The 16,672-nt window shown below is 35.2% G+C and overlaps 1 protein-coding gene across 1 annotated transcript; it reads left to right on the top strand.

The window, feature by feature from the left end:
- The first annotated feature begins 179 nt into the window (after positions 1-179).
- LOC110267887 (protein FAR1-RELATED SEQUENCE 5-like) lies at positions 180-9,436 on the top strand. The gene is made up of 4 exons (XM_088491730.1): positions 180-630; positions 4,980-5,114; positions 6,624-8,868; positions 8,995-9,436. Exon 3 carries the CDS (start codon positions 7,118-7,120, stop codon positions 8,468-8,470), a length of 1,353 nt encoding a protein of 450 aa, XP_088347856.1. The 5' UTR covers positions 180-630; positions 4,980-5,114; positions 6,624-7,117; the 3' UTR covers positions 8,471-8,868; positions 8,995-9,436.
- The last annotated feature ends 7,236 nt before the right edge of the window (positions 9,437-16,672 follow it).

Below are 16,672 nucleotides of genomic sequence, written 5' to 3'. Positions count from 1 at the left end.
TAATCAATATCGGATCGGTTTAACCGCAAACTAATAACACTAACAGACCGAGCAGGCATATAAAACTGGTAATTAAAAAACCGGCAAAAAATCGTTGAACCGCACAAAAGCCGACCGGTCGGATCGAACCGGAACCAGGCCAGTTTACACAAAAAAAGGGAAGCTCATTCGTTTCTTTCTCCCTTTCTCCGTTTCTTTCTTTCAGTCAGAGAAATCACCCAAACCCAACCACAAAACCCTAGCACTGTAAGCCTACACCACCGCCACAAGGAGTGTCATACTGCCGCCGTCCGTTGCACTCACAGTTCGCCATCCGTCATCTAGCGTCCCTCGTGCTCCAAATCTTCAACTCCTGTTTGCTGTCACCGATCGCGGTTGCTTCCTCGACCTCGGCGTCCGTCGTCTTTGTCTGCTCAGCCCCGCTTCCGTCGCCGTTTGTTTGCCGTTCACGTTCGCGTTTTCGATCGCATTCTTCGCCGTACGCGTTCGCTCGGCGTTCACCGTTCGCGTTCAATCGCCGTTCACCGTTCGAGTTCGTGTGCGTCTGGAAGCCACGTTGCTCTGCTTCAAACTCTGCGACCAACCCGCGCGCTCCACACAGCCTTCAAACTGCTCTCTTTTGTCCCCGCCGTAAGTTCCCTAAACCCGCCACCAGACAATACACTCGCACAACACCAATACTCTTCTTCAAACTCTGCAACCTATGATTTATATTACAATAAGTACTTATTTTATTTGGTATTGGTTTGGATGTTTTGGTAGACTAAATTAAAGTTACAAAAGTTATGTTCTCTTCTCTATCACGATGAAATCAAGCTTTGAATTCTCTTATTTCGTTTTAATTTTACCGCACTCAACATGTTTGATGAATTGCTTTAACTATATTTCTGGTTGGTTTTATACTTTCTAGCTTTTAGAAACTTATTAAGTTGATTGCATGTGAAATTAGAATAATTGGATCATAGTAATTAAGAAATTTTAGCTGTACAAATAGCATCTTTGCAGAAAACATGTTAGCATGATGATTGCACTTGCATTAGTGTTCTTCTGGTAAATGTTTAAACTGTTATTGTGAACTTCTTAATTTGCTAATTGTTCGTGTTCTTGTGTTACCTTTTTTTTGTTGTGATTTTCTGTTATTGAATTTCTTAAGTTGATTTGCTAAATTGTTGGGCTGCTGTTATTCTAATTTGTCAAATTGTTCGGTTGCTGCGACTTCATTTGTTGGATTTTCTATTTAGGTCTTGTTCTTGTTTATTTGCTAACTTGTTGCTGTATATTTATTGTTTATTCGCTGGATATTGGTGATCATTGTATTTGAGATTGTTTACTATGAAAGTTAGATGTGGTGTTGAAGTCCATGATTAGTGCATCCCTTTGATTTAAATTCTAATTTTGTTAGGACTTAATGGGTTGCATTGGTTAAACACTAATAAATATTTTATGTATGCGTTTTGATTTTTTAATGAAATATGATATGCCTATGATAAGGGTTTTATAGACAATTAGGAGGTACGTTGTTAGTGAGTGAGAACTATGGTAATATGTATGCGAAATGATAATTGAGCTCATCAAGCATTCATTCATTGTTAAATTCAATGACATGAAACCCAGTACATAGTCTGAGTTCCTTGAAGACCTCTGTAAACAGGTTTTTTCATCTGATTTTATGTGCATATCATCCATGCACTAGTTTTGGTTGTTTATTCTGATTAAAAAGGCATTAAACAGCTGGCTGTGCATGGTTAATTTGCATATGTTTCTCCCTGTGTTCCCGCATGTTGCTGAATTGGTAATCAATAAATTCGCATTTTTGCTGTAAATCGGTACTTTAATAGGATTTGTTAAATTTGTTGCTGTAACTAGCACTTGTTGCTGAATTTATTGCTTCTCAGTCACAGAATCAGAACAGAATGCTCAGTCAGTGCTTGAATAATCTTTGCTTGCTGATTGTATTTGATGATAAATTTTAAGTTGATAACTTTTAAAATTTACATTTGCACTGCCCATGTTACTGATTCACTGTTCTTTCAGTTCTTTTTGTTGTTGTTAATCATCATGATGAGGTTTATTAAAATTTGAACTACCTATATTACTGAGTGTTCCTTCAGTGCTTTTGCTTGTTGCTACTCATTGTGGTGAACTTTGTTAAAATTTGCACTGCCTATGTAACTGATTCACGGCTTCATGCCTCTCGTAATTATCAATGGCATGAACTCCGAACCAAAGCCCCAACTCTTTGTAAAAAATTGTAATGAAAGCTTATTGGGACTTTTTCTTCTACTTAAGGTATGAATCAGAATGATGAGGCCAAGTTGTGAATACACTAGTGTCAACGGACCATAATATGTATTGAATTTGTGACATCAGAAGGGTGTAATAATAACAATAATGGAGTCATGTTACTTGAATATTGAGGTTTAACATTTTAACTCTCAGCTTCTCAGCCCTGTTTGATTCTTCATCTCAGTCAATTGAATCGAATCAACCATGCTTTCTTTTTATTTTTCTCTTAGTTGATTCTTAATTTTTCTAATGTATGTAGCTTTCTGAACCAGGTGGATCAGATTATGTAGTTTTCTTTATTTGGGATATTTTCGGAGATGCATTAGAAGAGCTATTTTATTATTATGTTTGGTATAATAATATTCACATGTTCTGTATGCTTGTGATTGTTTCGGTGTTGATGGTGGCCCTCTTATCCAACTGCTCTTGTTCTGTAGTATGCTTAATTTTATAAGTATTAAGGTTAGACAGATATTTTGTGTTGTATGCTGCTATAACTAAACCCTAAAGAGTTGGTAGAGGATTTGAAGAAACTTGTAATTGTATAGTATTCATTTATGTGTGTATTCTAGCCTGAGTTTTGCGCTGTTGATGCTTGTGGTTACTAATTCTGAAATTTTAAAGTTGTGCTTGATTTTTGGTTCTGAATATCTTATCTTCTGTGACTAAGAAATAGGAATAATTTGTTTTGGTTAATTACTTAATATTGCTCATAATTTTTGTTAGCTGTATTTTGAATTTTGTTTGTGTGACTTAGAATCATTTTGTTTGAAATAAAAAACCCCAAGCCTTAGAGGGTAGAGAAGGAAGAAGAGGAATTGGTTGAGAGATACATTGAATCAATCACAATGAGATGATTCTGTTATGACATGAGGTGAAAGCCAAGTGAATTACAATGAGAAAGGAAATTACTATGATAAACTAACTAACATAAGTTGTTAGCATGTACTCCTTCTTACTAACCTCTAGCCATAACTAAGCTAATTTTAACTAATTTGTGCTGACCCATTACTAACTATAATTAAGAAAGTCCTTACTAAGATATATACATACCGTAACTCCTATCATTATCTCTAATTTTCTTATTTTTTAAGCTATTTCTTTTTTCTTTGATCTTCATCATCTCTAAATTATGCTTTCTAGAAAACTGCTGTTGCTGTGCTGATTTGACCTTGATCACTAATGCTAAGTTTGTCTCTGAAGTGTAGAAATTTTTATGAGTGTATAACCTTTGTGAAAATATCATCCACTTGCACAGTTTTTGAGATTTGGTATATTCCGATTTCTTTGTTATTTACATGATTTCTAAAAAGATACAAGTATGTCTTAAAATATTTAGACTTATAATGTAAAATAGGATTGACAGCTAATAATACTGCACTGAAGTTATCACAGTATATCATTGGAACTTCTATTAAAGAGATATTTAACTCATCATAGTTTTTAATCAGATCAATTTTTCTACTATATCTACTATACTCCTATAGTATCCTTTTATACTTGTCCTAGTCACAGTCGTTAACTTGTTGATGCCTAAGACACCAATTTTGAATCAAGAAATACACATTATTCAATAATAGACTTTTTATCATTAAGATCCTTAACCTAAGTTGTTCATGATTTTTAGTTCTGCATGTCTTATTTTCTGTGACTGGGGAATAGGAATCATTTATCGTGGTTAACTACTTAACTTTGTTCATGATCTTCGTTAGATGGAATTTGAATTCTGTTTGCTGTGACTTGGAATCATTTTGTAGTATTTACAATTCTGAAGATGCTGTACTCATCAGCGAACGTCTGGTCTATGAAGATATTTATACTTCTTTTCACATACGGAAATATGAAATTCAAACTCATGTGACAAGCCACGGTCCTGAAAAAATCACTAAGGAAATCCCACACCTAGAAGCCCATTTACTCCGAAATTTAGACAAAAATGGAATTGTTACCCCCGGATCTTGGGTATTGAAACAAATACACCAATCACTTTTAATATAAGAAGTCGAGTAGGCGGATTGGTGCGAATGGAGAAGAAAAAAAAAAGTTTTTATATTGGTTTATTCTAGCCCGAGTTTTGTGCTGTTCATTGTTTGCTTGATGTCCTTTAATTTTGTTCTGAACTGAGTTAATTGGAATTGAAGTATGTAATTGGCATAAGAGTAGATTTAATTTTGATCAGACACACCTTCGATGTTGTTGGGTTATTTTTCCGAACTTTTCATGTTATAGTTGCTGATGTCGTGTTGTTGTTGGTGTTTTCTTTTGTTTTTTTATTTTATCTTCTTGCAATTAATTAGTGACAGAAAGAGTAAGCGTTGTGTACCAAATATTAAAAGATGATTATGTGGGATTATGGAAAGCATTTGTCAGCGAGTTGCTGTATAGAAAAACGAAAAGTTGGTAAGCAACGGTTGCTTTGTTGAATTGGGTCCCTGCGCAAGTAGATGGAATTTGACTTCAAATCTGTGAAATTAATATAATTCACTTATAGTAATTATAATCTTTTCTTGTTGTTATAGTTATCTTTAACTTGAGCTCACAACTATAACATGTTTTGGGTAGACGTTTCTGTTTCTGAAACGGGAAAATCCTTGGTTTTTCAGATGCTGCCTCTGCATTTTATACTGCCTTTAACCTGTTTTTTTTTTTTTTTGCTTTTTTTTTCTCTAATGTATGTGTATTTTTCTGTGCAGGGGTTTACCTTCATGACCCCACTGCATTTCTTGCAGCTGTTGATCCTACTCTTGTAACCTGGTTGGAGGTAGTGTTAGATATCAAACCAGTGGCATTACACGAGGTCTTACAATACTGTACAACAAACAGAAAAGGTGCTGTTATGCTGGTTTGAAATTTATCTTCAACTATTTGCATTTTGATAAAAGAGATGTCTTGGAGCAATGGTTGAGTTATCTTTGTATGACCTTAAGGTCACGAGATTATGTCGTGTAATTGGTCATGGATGCATTTATTATGTTAGACTGTATAAATTACCTCCTCTAGGAATGGTGCTTTTGCACGTGGTTTTTTTTTTCTTTAATTTTTGCAGTTTAATCCAGTATATATGAATTCGTTACTTGATATAGATTAAACTTTTCCAGAATTGCAAAGGGTAAGATTTGGTAAGAGTTTGAAATGTATTAGACATAAGAATGCCACACTCTTCTTGTTACTAGCTGATGTTATGTATACCTAATAATCATCTTGCATGTTAGAGTATGAGATCCTGAAAACTGTAACTATATGAACTCTTTTCTGAATCTTGGGCACCGATATTATAGTACACATTTTCAACTAGACAACATACTATATTCAGGCAGTGAGGATATTATATGGAGTACGGACTATGACATTATTTTGACTCTTTCATTCCTCTGATTTATTGTATTTAATGTAGTTTTACATATGCTCTTACTGAGAAAAGAAATGATATTTAAAAATAAAAAAAAGGTGCGGGGAACCTGGGACATGGATGCGTCTTAAATTGATACTCCGTTGTCTCTTATTTGAATTGTGTAGAACATAGATTTATTGAGGACTCCATCGAATTGTTTATTCTAGGAAAGAACAAAGTATGGATCTGAAGTCTGATTTATATAGGCTTGGATGAAATAAATGTACATAATTTTTGGATATTCTAAATAACAGTTTATTATTGGTTAGTGATGTTTTATGGGATAAATGTAGTTGCTTGTACTAACTGAACTAAATGCTATACATGTTGAATCTGGATATGATTTAATGCTTATTATTATGGATGTTTAGTTTTAGTTTGAGTTAATATCTTAACTAAAATAGGACAACTTTGTAATTAAATATTTTTATAAGAGGACTGGATATATAATTTCTGTAAGCATTAAAAAAGTTAAGTTATATTTTTTTATCATTTTGCAGAAACTCAATGCACCTCAGCCCCATTCCTCTCTGAATTGAAAGAAAAAGGCAAATCAAGCTCTACCCACCCATTTACCGAGCCCCGCTTCCCGCAGCACTGCAGCCACGCCAACCACCGTAGCCACCTCAATTTTGGTGAGAATGTCATTCTATTTCGTACAGACCATTACAAATGAAATTCTAAAGTGATGAAATCATTGATGCTCATTTAAAAAAAAAGTAATCTAAATATATGTTGTTATGCTTAGATCTTTAAGATACAAAGAAGATAGTCAACCAAACGAGGGACATAAAAGTAAATACACTTGGATGGATTGTATTAAAAACTTTTAGTTCCTTAAAAGGTGTTGCTGTATTTTATGTGAATTAGTGGTAATTTTTGTAGTCTACATATCTTTGAAATGTTAATTGTGTCATGATGTGTTTGTTTTTTTTATAAATTGGAGGTGTATCTTCGTTTTTGGGAGATGGATCCGTCGGATAGCGATTTTTTCGGATCAGACTCCGATGTTGGGTTCCCTAGAGGAGACGATCCAGACTTTTTAGACGACGATTCAGAGGCTGATGAAGATAGACCTTAAGATAAGAGAATAGCAGAGCTGTCACGAGAAGATATCATGCAACTTCAGTTTACAGATGAGGAAGCTGTCTATCGATTCTACAAGACTTATGCAATGATGCACGGTTTCGCTGTGAGGTTGGATGAAGTCAGACGCGATAGCGATGGTTCCGTAATTATGCGCCAAATTGTTTACAATCAGGCGGGCTCAAGAAAGGAAGAGGTTGAAAAGGACGAAAGAATCAGGGACCACCGACCCCTAACTCGAAGTTGTTGCCCGGCTAGAATTCGTGCAAGACTAGATAAAAAATTCAACAATGGAAGGTTGTTTCGTTCTACGAAGAGCACTCTCATGAATTAGTTGCTCCACTCGACGTTAGCATGATGCCTGAGTATCGCACATTCAGTGTATCGGATAAAGCTCAAGCGAAGAATTTGCACGACATAGGCATCAGGACCTGTCACATCTTGGGATACTTGGCTGCTCAAAAAGGTGGATATGCAAACTTGCCATTCAACCAAAAAGACATGTACAACCTCATTACTCAATATAGGAAGGAAAAGGTGAAGGGTGGTGATGCAAATGCTGCAATAAGCTATCTGAGAGGTAAAGCTGGGAACGATTCTTATTTCTTTGGCAAGTACACATTAAGTAATGAGAATCAATTGGAAAATTTGTTCTGGGTTGATGGGACTAGCCGCATTGATTATGAGTGCTTTGGGGATGTGTTGACGTTTGATTTGACTTACAATAGGAATGTCTACAATAAACCACTTGTTATATTTTCTGGTAGCAATCATCATGGGCAGACCGTCGTATTCGGTTGTGGTATTCTTGTTAATGAGGATATTGGTTCATACAAGTGGCTCTTGGAAACTTTTTTGGAAGCAATGGGGAGTAAACACCCTACGGCAGTTGTCACCGACGGAGATCTTTCAATGAGAGAAGCAATTAAACAGGTCTTTCCTTCTGCAACACAACGACTATGTGCATGGCACTTACATAGGAATGCATGCGAGAAGGTTAAGAACAGTGGATTTCTAATGGACTTCAAGCAATTGATTTATGCCAATGTGAGTGTTGAAGAGTTTAAGGTCAGGTGGGAAGACATGGTGGCCAGGTATAACTTATCAAGCAACTCTTGGGTCGTCCAAACCTATGAGATGAGGAATCTATGGGCTCTTGAATATTTGAGGGACCAATTTTTTGGGCGAATCAGGACAACATCCCAGTGTGAAGGGATTAACTCTCTAATAAAAGCATATGTGAGAAAGAAAGATACCCTTCTTGAATTCATCAATAACATGGAGACCGTGGTTAGCCATTACAGGAACAATGAAAGAGTCGCAGAGTTCAATAGTAAATATACCGCTCCAGTACTTGTGACTTCTTTGCCGACACTTGAAGATTTTGCTGCAAAGACTTTCACTCGTAAAATGTTCCGGGAGGTCAGGAAGGAAATTGAGGGTGCTTGTGCAATGAATACAGAGTTGGTAATTCAGGATGGTGGAAAACTATACTTCAAGTGTAACATTTTTGGAGTGCCAGAGATTCATCATGTGGTTGAGTTTGACAGAGTTCGGGGGATTCTCCGTTGCGAGTGTAAGTGGTTCGAAAATAGAGGAATTCCCTGCATGCATATATTCGCCTGCCTAAAGCACCAACACGTTGAAGTTATTCCAGAAAGCTTGTGTGCAAGCGTTGGACGAAGAATGCCTAGAGTGACTTCATGAAGTCAAACGTCAATGATCCAAGTGATTCTGATAAGGTACTAAAGTGTCGTTTAGGTGTGTTGGGTGCTGAGTGTTCTAGGTTGATGGATTTGGCCTGTAAGAATTCAAGTGACTTTGTGGAAGCAATGAATAGTGTTGTCGACACAATTACAAAACTCCAAAAGCGAGGTGAAAATCCACGTAACGCTAACTTAGACGATGACTGCGTTGGTGACCCATTGGTGGTGAAGAGTAAGGGAGCTCCCAAGAAAAACTCAAAATTCAAGCAACAGAGAAAGTGTTCAAACTGCGGTGTGACAGGGCACTACAACAAAAGTTGTCCTAATGCTCCTGGTAGAATCCCAAAGGAGCCAGTAGACGATGATACAGAAACGAATATCAGCAGCATCCTCCCTAAGGTATCTCATACTATAACTATGTCTAGACATTTGTTGTATGCTGATCCGTCATATTGTGTTATGGATTTATAAAATATGTTACTCTCATGCATTTGTAATGGATTGTGGTGTTTGCTTTGTGATCAGCGCAAAAGACATGACAGTGTGAAAAATCAGCATAAGATGGAAAAAGATAGTAACATTGGTGGTGGAACAGCACCAACCTCAGCAGCTAAGTCGGCTTTTATTGATCAAGTGAAAACATCAAGTCTTGGTCCCAATATCCCGGTTTGTGCGTCTACAAGTAACGAAGAGTCCGGGATGGGTTCCATACCAGCTGGGTCTTCTGTTGTGGCCCCTGAAACTGGAATGGCAGCTTGAAGATGATTCAGATTTTTGGATGATTGGTTATTTCGTTCCATTTACTAATTACCTTTTATTGATGATTGTATATTTTGCATTCATTGATTGAATTCACATTTATTGAACTAGGAAGATTACGTCATTTTGCTCATTTACTATTAAATTTGTAGAAATTGCTTTTCGACTTATTCTATCAATAAACGAATTTGAGCTTAATGCTAGTTCATTTGAAGTGTCCCCATGTACTGTAGTAAGTAATTACGTATACGGATGTTAACCACCAAATTATAACTACAAACGCTAACTCGTGTCTTCTATTTACTACCGTGTCTTTCCCCCTTGCCTTTGCTGCGTTTTTTATTTCTATAATTCTTTTTCTCTCTAAAAAAGATATTCATGTTCAGAATGACTATGTTAGTTTTAAAAAAGAGTTGAATGCAGGCCAAGGTAGCTACTGAGGAGTTAATCATTGTTCCAGATAATTTGTGGGAGAGATGCAAGATTCTGTTTACCCCAACTGCAGTTAAGGGATATCCATTCTACTTATATTGACAACTCACATTTGTATTTATATTATCTTAAAAGGTGGATACCTTCTTCTCAGCAATACAGGGCTTCTTGGTATTGTTTGCTTATGCCACTCTTGCCACATGTCAGTTCTTAAGTTTTGTGAGGTAGGTAAATACTTTCACCGCATATGCTACACTATTTTGTTGAAAATTAGCTTCGCCAATTGGCCTCCTTGAAGAGTTAACTTAGTTTCCTATCACGCTTGACATTTATACTTAATTTGTTCATCTGATCCAATTTTGCAGCATGCAGGGTTATATGGCATCAACCCAGTGGATGCTGTTCAAATGGAGAATGGTGAGACCATTGCACAATGGACGAATTTATACCTATTAAAGTTTGGGGTAAGGTGATGTTACACAATTTAATGGTTGATGAGGCATTATGCAGAGTTTTTATATGGCCTGCTCTATCTTTTGCTTATTAATGTTGGATAAGTTTTCAGTTTTCAGTAAAACAGTCATTTCTTTGCTGGTTTTGATTTTTCTGTTTTGAATACTTTGCACATATTAATGACTGAAAATGAGTAAATAATACTTGTACATATTTATCTCCCGCTTTTTTCGTCGTTCCCCCTTCCTTCCTTTCTTGAATTTCGTTTTCCTATGATGCAAAAGAACTAATTGTATATCCCTTATTTACAACAGTCACTTCAGTAGCCTTCTGATTTGATGCATCTTTTTTACTGCTATTTACTTTCACTTTGTATATCTCTCTTGGCTCTTTCATTTTGCTTTATTTTTTTTTTTACAAAAGTGAATGCTGTATGTTTTGTTCCATAAAATTTAATTCACTAGTTTGAAGCATATATCTTTTTTAGTTGTTGATTCTGAACTTAAAATCATGTATAATAAACTTGGTGAGCATTAACATCTATCTTACTTTTGCCTTCCTCTGATGGTATGGTAAACTGTGGTCTTGGCCATCCTTTTGAGAACCATTCTATATTGTTATGTTTGGCTAGAAGACAGTTGAGATGATCGACTGCTTGGTTTTTTTGTGGCTTGCAAAACCTGACTACTGAATAAAGAAAAAGTGATTTTGTATGAGTTCTATTTTTTATATAAATGAAATAGCTAAAAGCTGACTTCTCCCCAGAGATACTATTTATCAGCTTCTAAAGATGAAGAATCTGAATTTTTTTATTTTTTTTGTTTTCTGTTTTTGGGGGATATTCTGACAATTCATATTAAAATTATTTGTCCCTGCACCGCAGTTTTTGAAAAGCAAAAAAACCAGAGGCTTTGATTTATGGAATGACAAATTCAAATTTGAAGGGTTGTAACTCGGAACCTCCGATTTGAGGTTTTTCTTTTTTCTTTATTTATAAGGCTGGAAAATTGCCGGGTTAGTGTTGAGGTTTTAAAATATAAAATAATTAAGAAGCTCATATGGTCTGATTTGTTTCTAACCGTTTTTCAAATTTCACACCCCAACATAACATACAATGAGCCAATAACAACCTATAAGTATAACACCAACGTTTCCTCAATATGTAAATTTAACAGTGGAAAAGGATAGTATATAAGTAGTAACAAAGGAATACAGGATGAAAATACATACTTTTTGCTATATGACAATCATATAATGTTACAAAATGGAAATTTGACAACCAAAATAATCAGCAAACCTCAGCTGATCAACACACTGAACAATCATTTTACTGGTTTTTTTCCTTTTTCCATCTGAAAAATTCAGGTCACCTCACTACCTTGCCAATAAATGAAATCATATACTGCTATTACAATCGAAAAGAATGACAAACTTACACCATAATACCCTAATAAAAGATTTAAAAAATATACATATAACAATGCCTTCTACAATGACATCCCAACTTCATTCAAAATTGACATGGAAATGAAAACATAATCCAATCTCAGCAACCATCAATGAGCTATTCAAAGCAGCATGGAGGGGGAGAAAATAAAAAAAATATGACAAAAAATCCCTGCAATCAAAGAGATACAATGTCATCATTGACATTATATAAATACAACTTAACTGAAAGGATTAGAAGAAAATAAAATATTGAATTATATGCACTATCATGCAATCCAACAGCAATAACAAAGTCTTATTCTACTAGGCGAAGTCAGTTACGTCATGGAATCTGACATTGACCAAAAATCAAATCAAGTCATGAAGAATTATGTCATTTCAGAAGCCAATCCTATTTTGCACATAACTATGAGATGCAATCCCTGGTTTCTGCTTTACTCTTTCTGTTTGTGATTGATATTCTCTTATAATTTTCAACTAGGTAAATGCCCGCGCAATACGCGGATTGTTGTATCAAATATATAGCATTTTACTTTATACATATTTGTAAAGAATAAAGACATATTTTTATTATTCATAATTTCAAAAAATCTAATAAATAAAAAATATAATTCTAATTTCAATTCAACAAATTATTTTAAAAAAATTCTTATGTAATATATCTTTTAGAAACGAATTTTATATAATATTTTGGGGTGTCAATTTTAAAAAAATAACAAATTATAGTAACCAATTTATATTTAAACTAATCCAATTTTACGAAAAATAATGAATAATTTTATTATTCAAATCAATAAATTTATTTGTAAAAACTACAAAAGTAATACCTTTTTCTTTATATAAAATTATTAGAATTAGTGCACAAAAAACATAAATATATTTTTCGCTTCCTATTTTATTAATGTTTTATATATATTTAGTTAAAATACATCAATCATGTAAATTCTCTTGTAAGTCGGGTCTTGTATTAAAGTTTGACGTATACAAGGCCATGAAATCCCTCAAAATGTTTTCTGTTGGATAAATAATATTGTTCTTCCCCGTAAGAAGCTTTTCAGTTAGCTGCGGAATACTTCCTAACATCCTACCAAAGCCTATTTCTCACACAAATCTCCATATAAAAATAATTCAAATTTGAAATATGATGATCCTTCTCCCATAAATAATACTAAGCATGTCTTAGCTGACCTAACGTCTCTGGAGCCTTATCAATAACTCATATTGCTTCTTCAAAGAAATCTCAGGTAGTACTAAAGACAGCAACATCAAATTATAATTCAAGGAAACATGAACCTAAGCATTTGTCAACTAATCACAATTATCCAGTCAGTAATAGTTACTATAAGGTCAAGCACATGCACCCCGTGTTTCCATACATGCGTCTCCAAAGCTTTTTTACTGTCATTTCCACCACAAGAATACATGTAAAAACATCTCTCAAGTTATGAATGGGAAAATTATCATTTCACTGTCCTTGTAACCGCAGTTTCTCGCCACTTAACAGGTCTTGCTTCCAAATTGTGTTTCTCAGTTGTGTGCTTGACCACTTCCTTATCCTCCTCCTTAACATGACTCTTCACATTCTCCTGCACATGATCCGTCTGCACCACCTCCTTGTGCACAACCTCCTTATCCTCTTCCATCTTCTCGTCACTTTTCTGGTGATGACCTTTCTTCTTCTTTAGCTTCTCCCTCACCACTTTTCGCAACCGGGCAACTGGAGGCTCTGCGATTGTAGCCAAAGCAATCTCAGTCTCATCTATAGTGATGCCCTTTTCTTCCATTGTAATTCTCAGACTATCCTGGATCTCAAATGCTGTAAGGTTATTAGGTTCCCAATTCAAAACAATCCTAACATCCCTCATTGCCAAAATCCAACCGATTCAATGCTGCGTAGCACTTTGCCCTCTTCAACATAGCCCTGCTATATCTAGGTGAGACTTCTAACGCCATATTGCATTCGTTGATGGCATGAGGGTACTCCCCTAGTCACATTTGCATGTAACAGACGGCCATACTTGTGTGAAGGTGTGCAGCATCAATGTGACTCTTAGGCGGGAGCTTCAACGCCTTCGCAAACTACAACATGGCAGCTTCATGATCATTCTTCTGATATAGCCTGTTGCCTTCTTCCTTGAGCTATTGTGCCATGTTGATGAACATGGCAGTGTCATCATCAAGGGCCTTTGAGGCGCTACGGTCCATAGTCTTATTAATAGCAGGAACCTTAGCTTCTTTTGCCTTGGGACTTTCATGATCTTTCTTTTTCCCTGTTGGCTTCCCCATAATTGGTCACGCAAAAACCAGTAAAAAATTTCCAATATTGGTCTATACAAATCAATCCAAATTCCCAATAAAAGTTGTAAATTATTATTGCAATCAAAGAACACAACAAAGCAACATAAGTGAAACAAACTAACAAAAAATATAACTTTAAAGCAATAGGAGAACTTGGATAGAAATTCCTATTTCCTGATGATTAATCGTATGACAAAATTGATTCAGAAAAAGGGTAAAAATTAAGAAAGGATTAGGGATATGAATATACAATTACGTGTGATATTTTATTGAATTAGATTGGATTCCAACAAGATGATGATTGGCGGTGATATTGATTTTTGTGGCTCTTTCTGTCTTTCTTGTTTTCTTCTTTCCCCCTATGGCCAAGGGATTGTGTTGTGTTTCCCTCAGGTCAACATTGAAAGAAGGAGGATAAAGGAGAAGAAGAATAATTTATTATGAGTTGACCTATAATTAAAGTGGATCATTTTCCTGCCAAAAGGTACTAATTCAGGTTTGATACAAAACCAAATGGTGAATTTACTTCTTTGGAAGAGCAGGGATACTGCCACTCACATATCTTACCATATGAAAAATAAAAACATGGAGATAGCATAGCATATTGATACTGATGTCAGAGTTGAATTATTTCCCTTCCATTGTCACGCCAGTATCTTCCTCACATTAACATTACTCTTGATTGAAAATTGACAATACGGATCGACATATAGAGAACTACTTATTCCCTATATCTGAGATTTATGTATTACGAAAATGCTCATCTCTAAAACATTGAAGACCACATATAATTTGATTGGTCCTTGACCACGGAATCATATGATATATTAAGCTGATATCTGAGGCAGCGTGATTTTCAGGATGACTAAAACAAATTCAGTATATAGCAGTATACCTAATCAACAAAAAAATAGTGGTATAACATACGATAATAGGAGTAGAGAATCAGAAGACCTGTCTTCTGCAGAAGAATGAATCCACCACTCATAATAAGAAATCATCCAAAATCTGTTAATTCCGAAGCAGACAACCTCTTGAACTGCCTGCCACAAGCATGATAATATCAAATTATGATATTAAAATTGATGGACTACAACAAGTTTTAAAACTGAACACAACAATTGGGATGAACAAGAAGATACTATTCAAAGTACAAGAACAATTTCAAGAATCATTGCGAGATTCAGCACCTTTACCTAGGGTTACACAATTAGACGCAAATTCTGATCGGTCAAGAATAATTTTAAGGAACATCTCTTAAAGATGTTTAGCCATCTTAATCTGCAAGAGGAAGAGTCCAATCATAAACTTAAAAAAAAAAATTTATTATTATTTTTTTTTTGCTTAACACAAAATAAAATGCCATTTACCTCATCTTTGTCGAATTCTACTACTCCAAATGGAACAAATGTTGATATAACATATCTACCATCAGCAAGATGAATATCAAGTTCCAGTTTCTCAGCCTCTGCTGGAAGACATGTCATGATGAATAGACCAAACTTTTTGTAAACCCTATCCTCTGGAAATGGGCAAAATTTTATGTAGCATGAGTTGGGATGAACAAGTTTCTCTTCATTTTTCCAAGACTTTCTAAAGGGAGAAGAAACTAACATCTGACCTAATTATCCGCTTGACTTGTCATCTGCAAAAAAGGGGGAAAAAGTTAAATACAACAGGAATTCAAGAAAGAGAATACCAAACCCACTAACGTGAGGAGCAGTTCGAGAAGAGGGCCACTATGAACAACGATGACACTCCTGGGAGTGCCTATTTGAAGGAAAGGCTGAAGATAGGGTCACAAATTTAGGTGAGTGCTTTATTTTTCGCGGGTTTGGGTCTATTGGAGTTTTTGGTTTGGCGGGTTTGTGCGCGAGAGTATCTTGTTTGAATATCAGAGATTTTAATTTTGGGGGGGGGGGGGTTTCTACCACCCAAACTATTCAAAACAAAAACCGCTATCAGTTAAATTACAGAGGGAGTAGAGTTTTTGTGTAAACATGCGGGAGTTTTTTAACACCTTTGCTATATAATTTCGGTAAAATTGTAATTATTTTGTAGCGTAACTCCTCATTGAATTATGAGGTTGCAACGTGTCTTCTTTTTAGTTTACAATTTTAGTAAAATAAACGGAAACAACACACTACTATCGACAAAAACAGCAGAATTAGAAACAAATATTTAGAAACGGTCTATAATATAAAGTCTTACTAAAATAAAATACCAAATCCTGTCAATGTAAATAATTCAAAGTATTTTAAACTTAGAAAAATAAATAAGACTCGGATCATGAACATAATAAATGGCTGCACTTCAGTTAATTTTGGTGACCAAATTCTTTGCGGCTTCGATGGTCTTTTCTTTGGCCTTATTGTAATTACTCAGCACTAAGTCTAAGGCCAATCGCATGCGTGTAGTATCGTCCACTGGCTGCATGTTGTGAAATTAATAGATTAGTGAATATTCTATTTAATAAGGATACAATATCAACAACTATAATATTATACTCACTGGTATGATAAATGAATTTCTGGTCTCAGCATATATCTGCCATCTAGCAACCCACATTCCAGAATCAAACCTGAGGCACACGAATTAAAGTATTTGCTTCACTTTCATTAGAAACTTATTTGAATTTGCTTAAATTCATATAGTAACTTGTCTTACGAGTTCTCCTGTTGTGGAAGATTCTGTGGATAGTATATCCGAAATTCACCGAGTTGATATGCAACTTCATCCAACTCTGACTTACCCGCTATTCTCTCATCGGCCAAATGTTCATGGATCATCCAGTCAATGAAATTTGCCTACA

The sequence above is a fragment of the Arachis ipaensis genome, chromosome B10 (genome assembly GCF_059453495.1).
Source record: "Arachis ipaensis isolate K30076 ecotype BB chromosome B10, ASM5945349v1, whole genome shotgun sequence".
Lineage (NCBI taxonomy): Eukaryota > Viridiplantae > Streptophyta > Magnoliopsida > Fabales > Fabaceae > Arachis > Arachis ipaensis.
The sequence above is the reverse complement of the archived record's forward strand: the minus strand, read 5'-3'. Positions and strand labels throughout refer to the sequence as shown.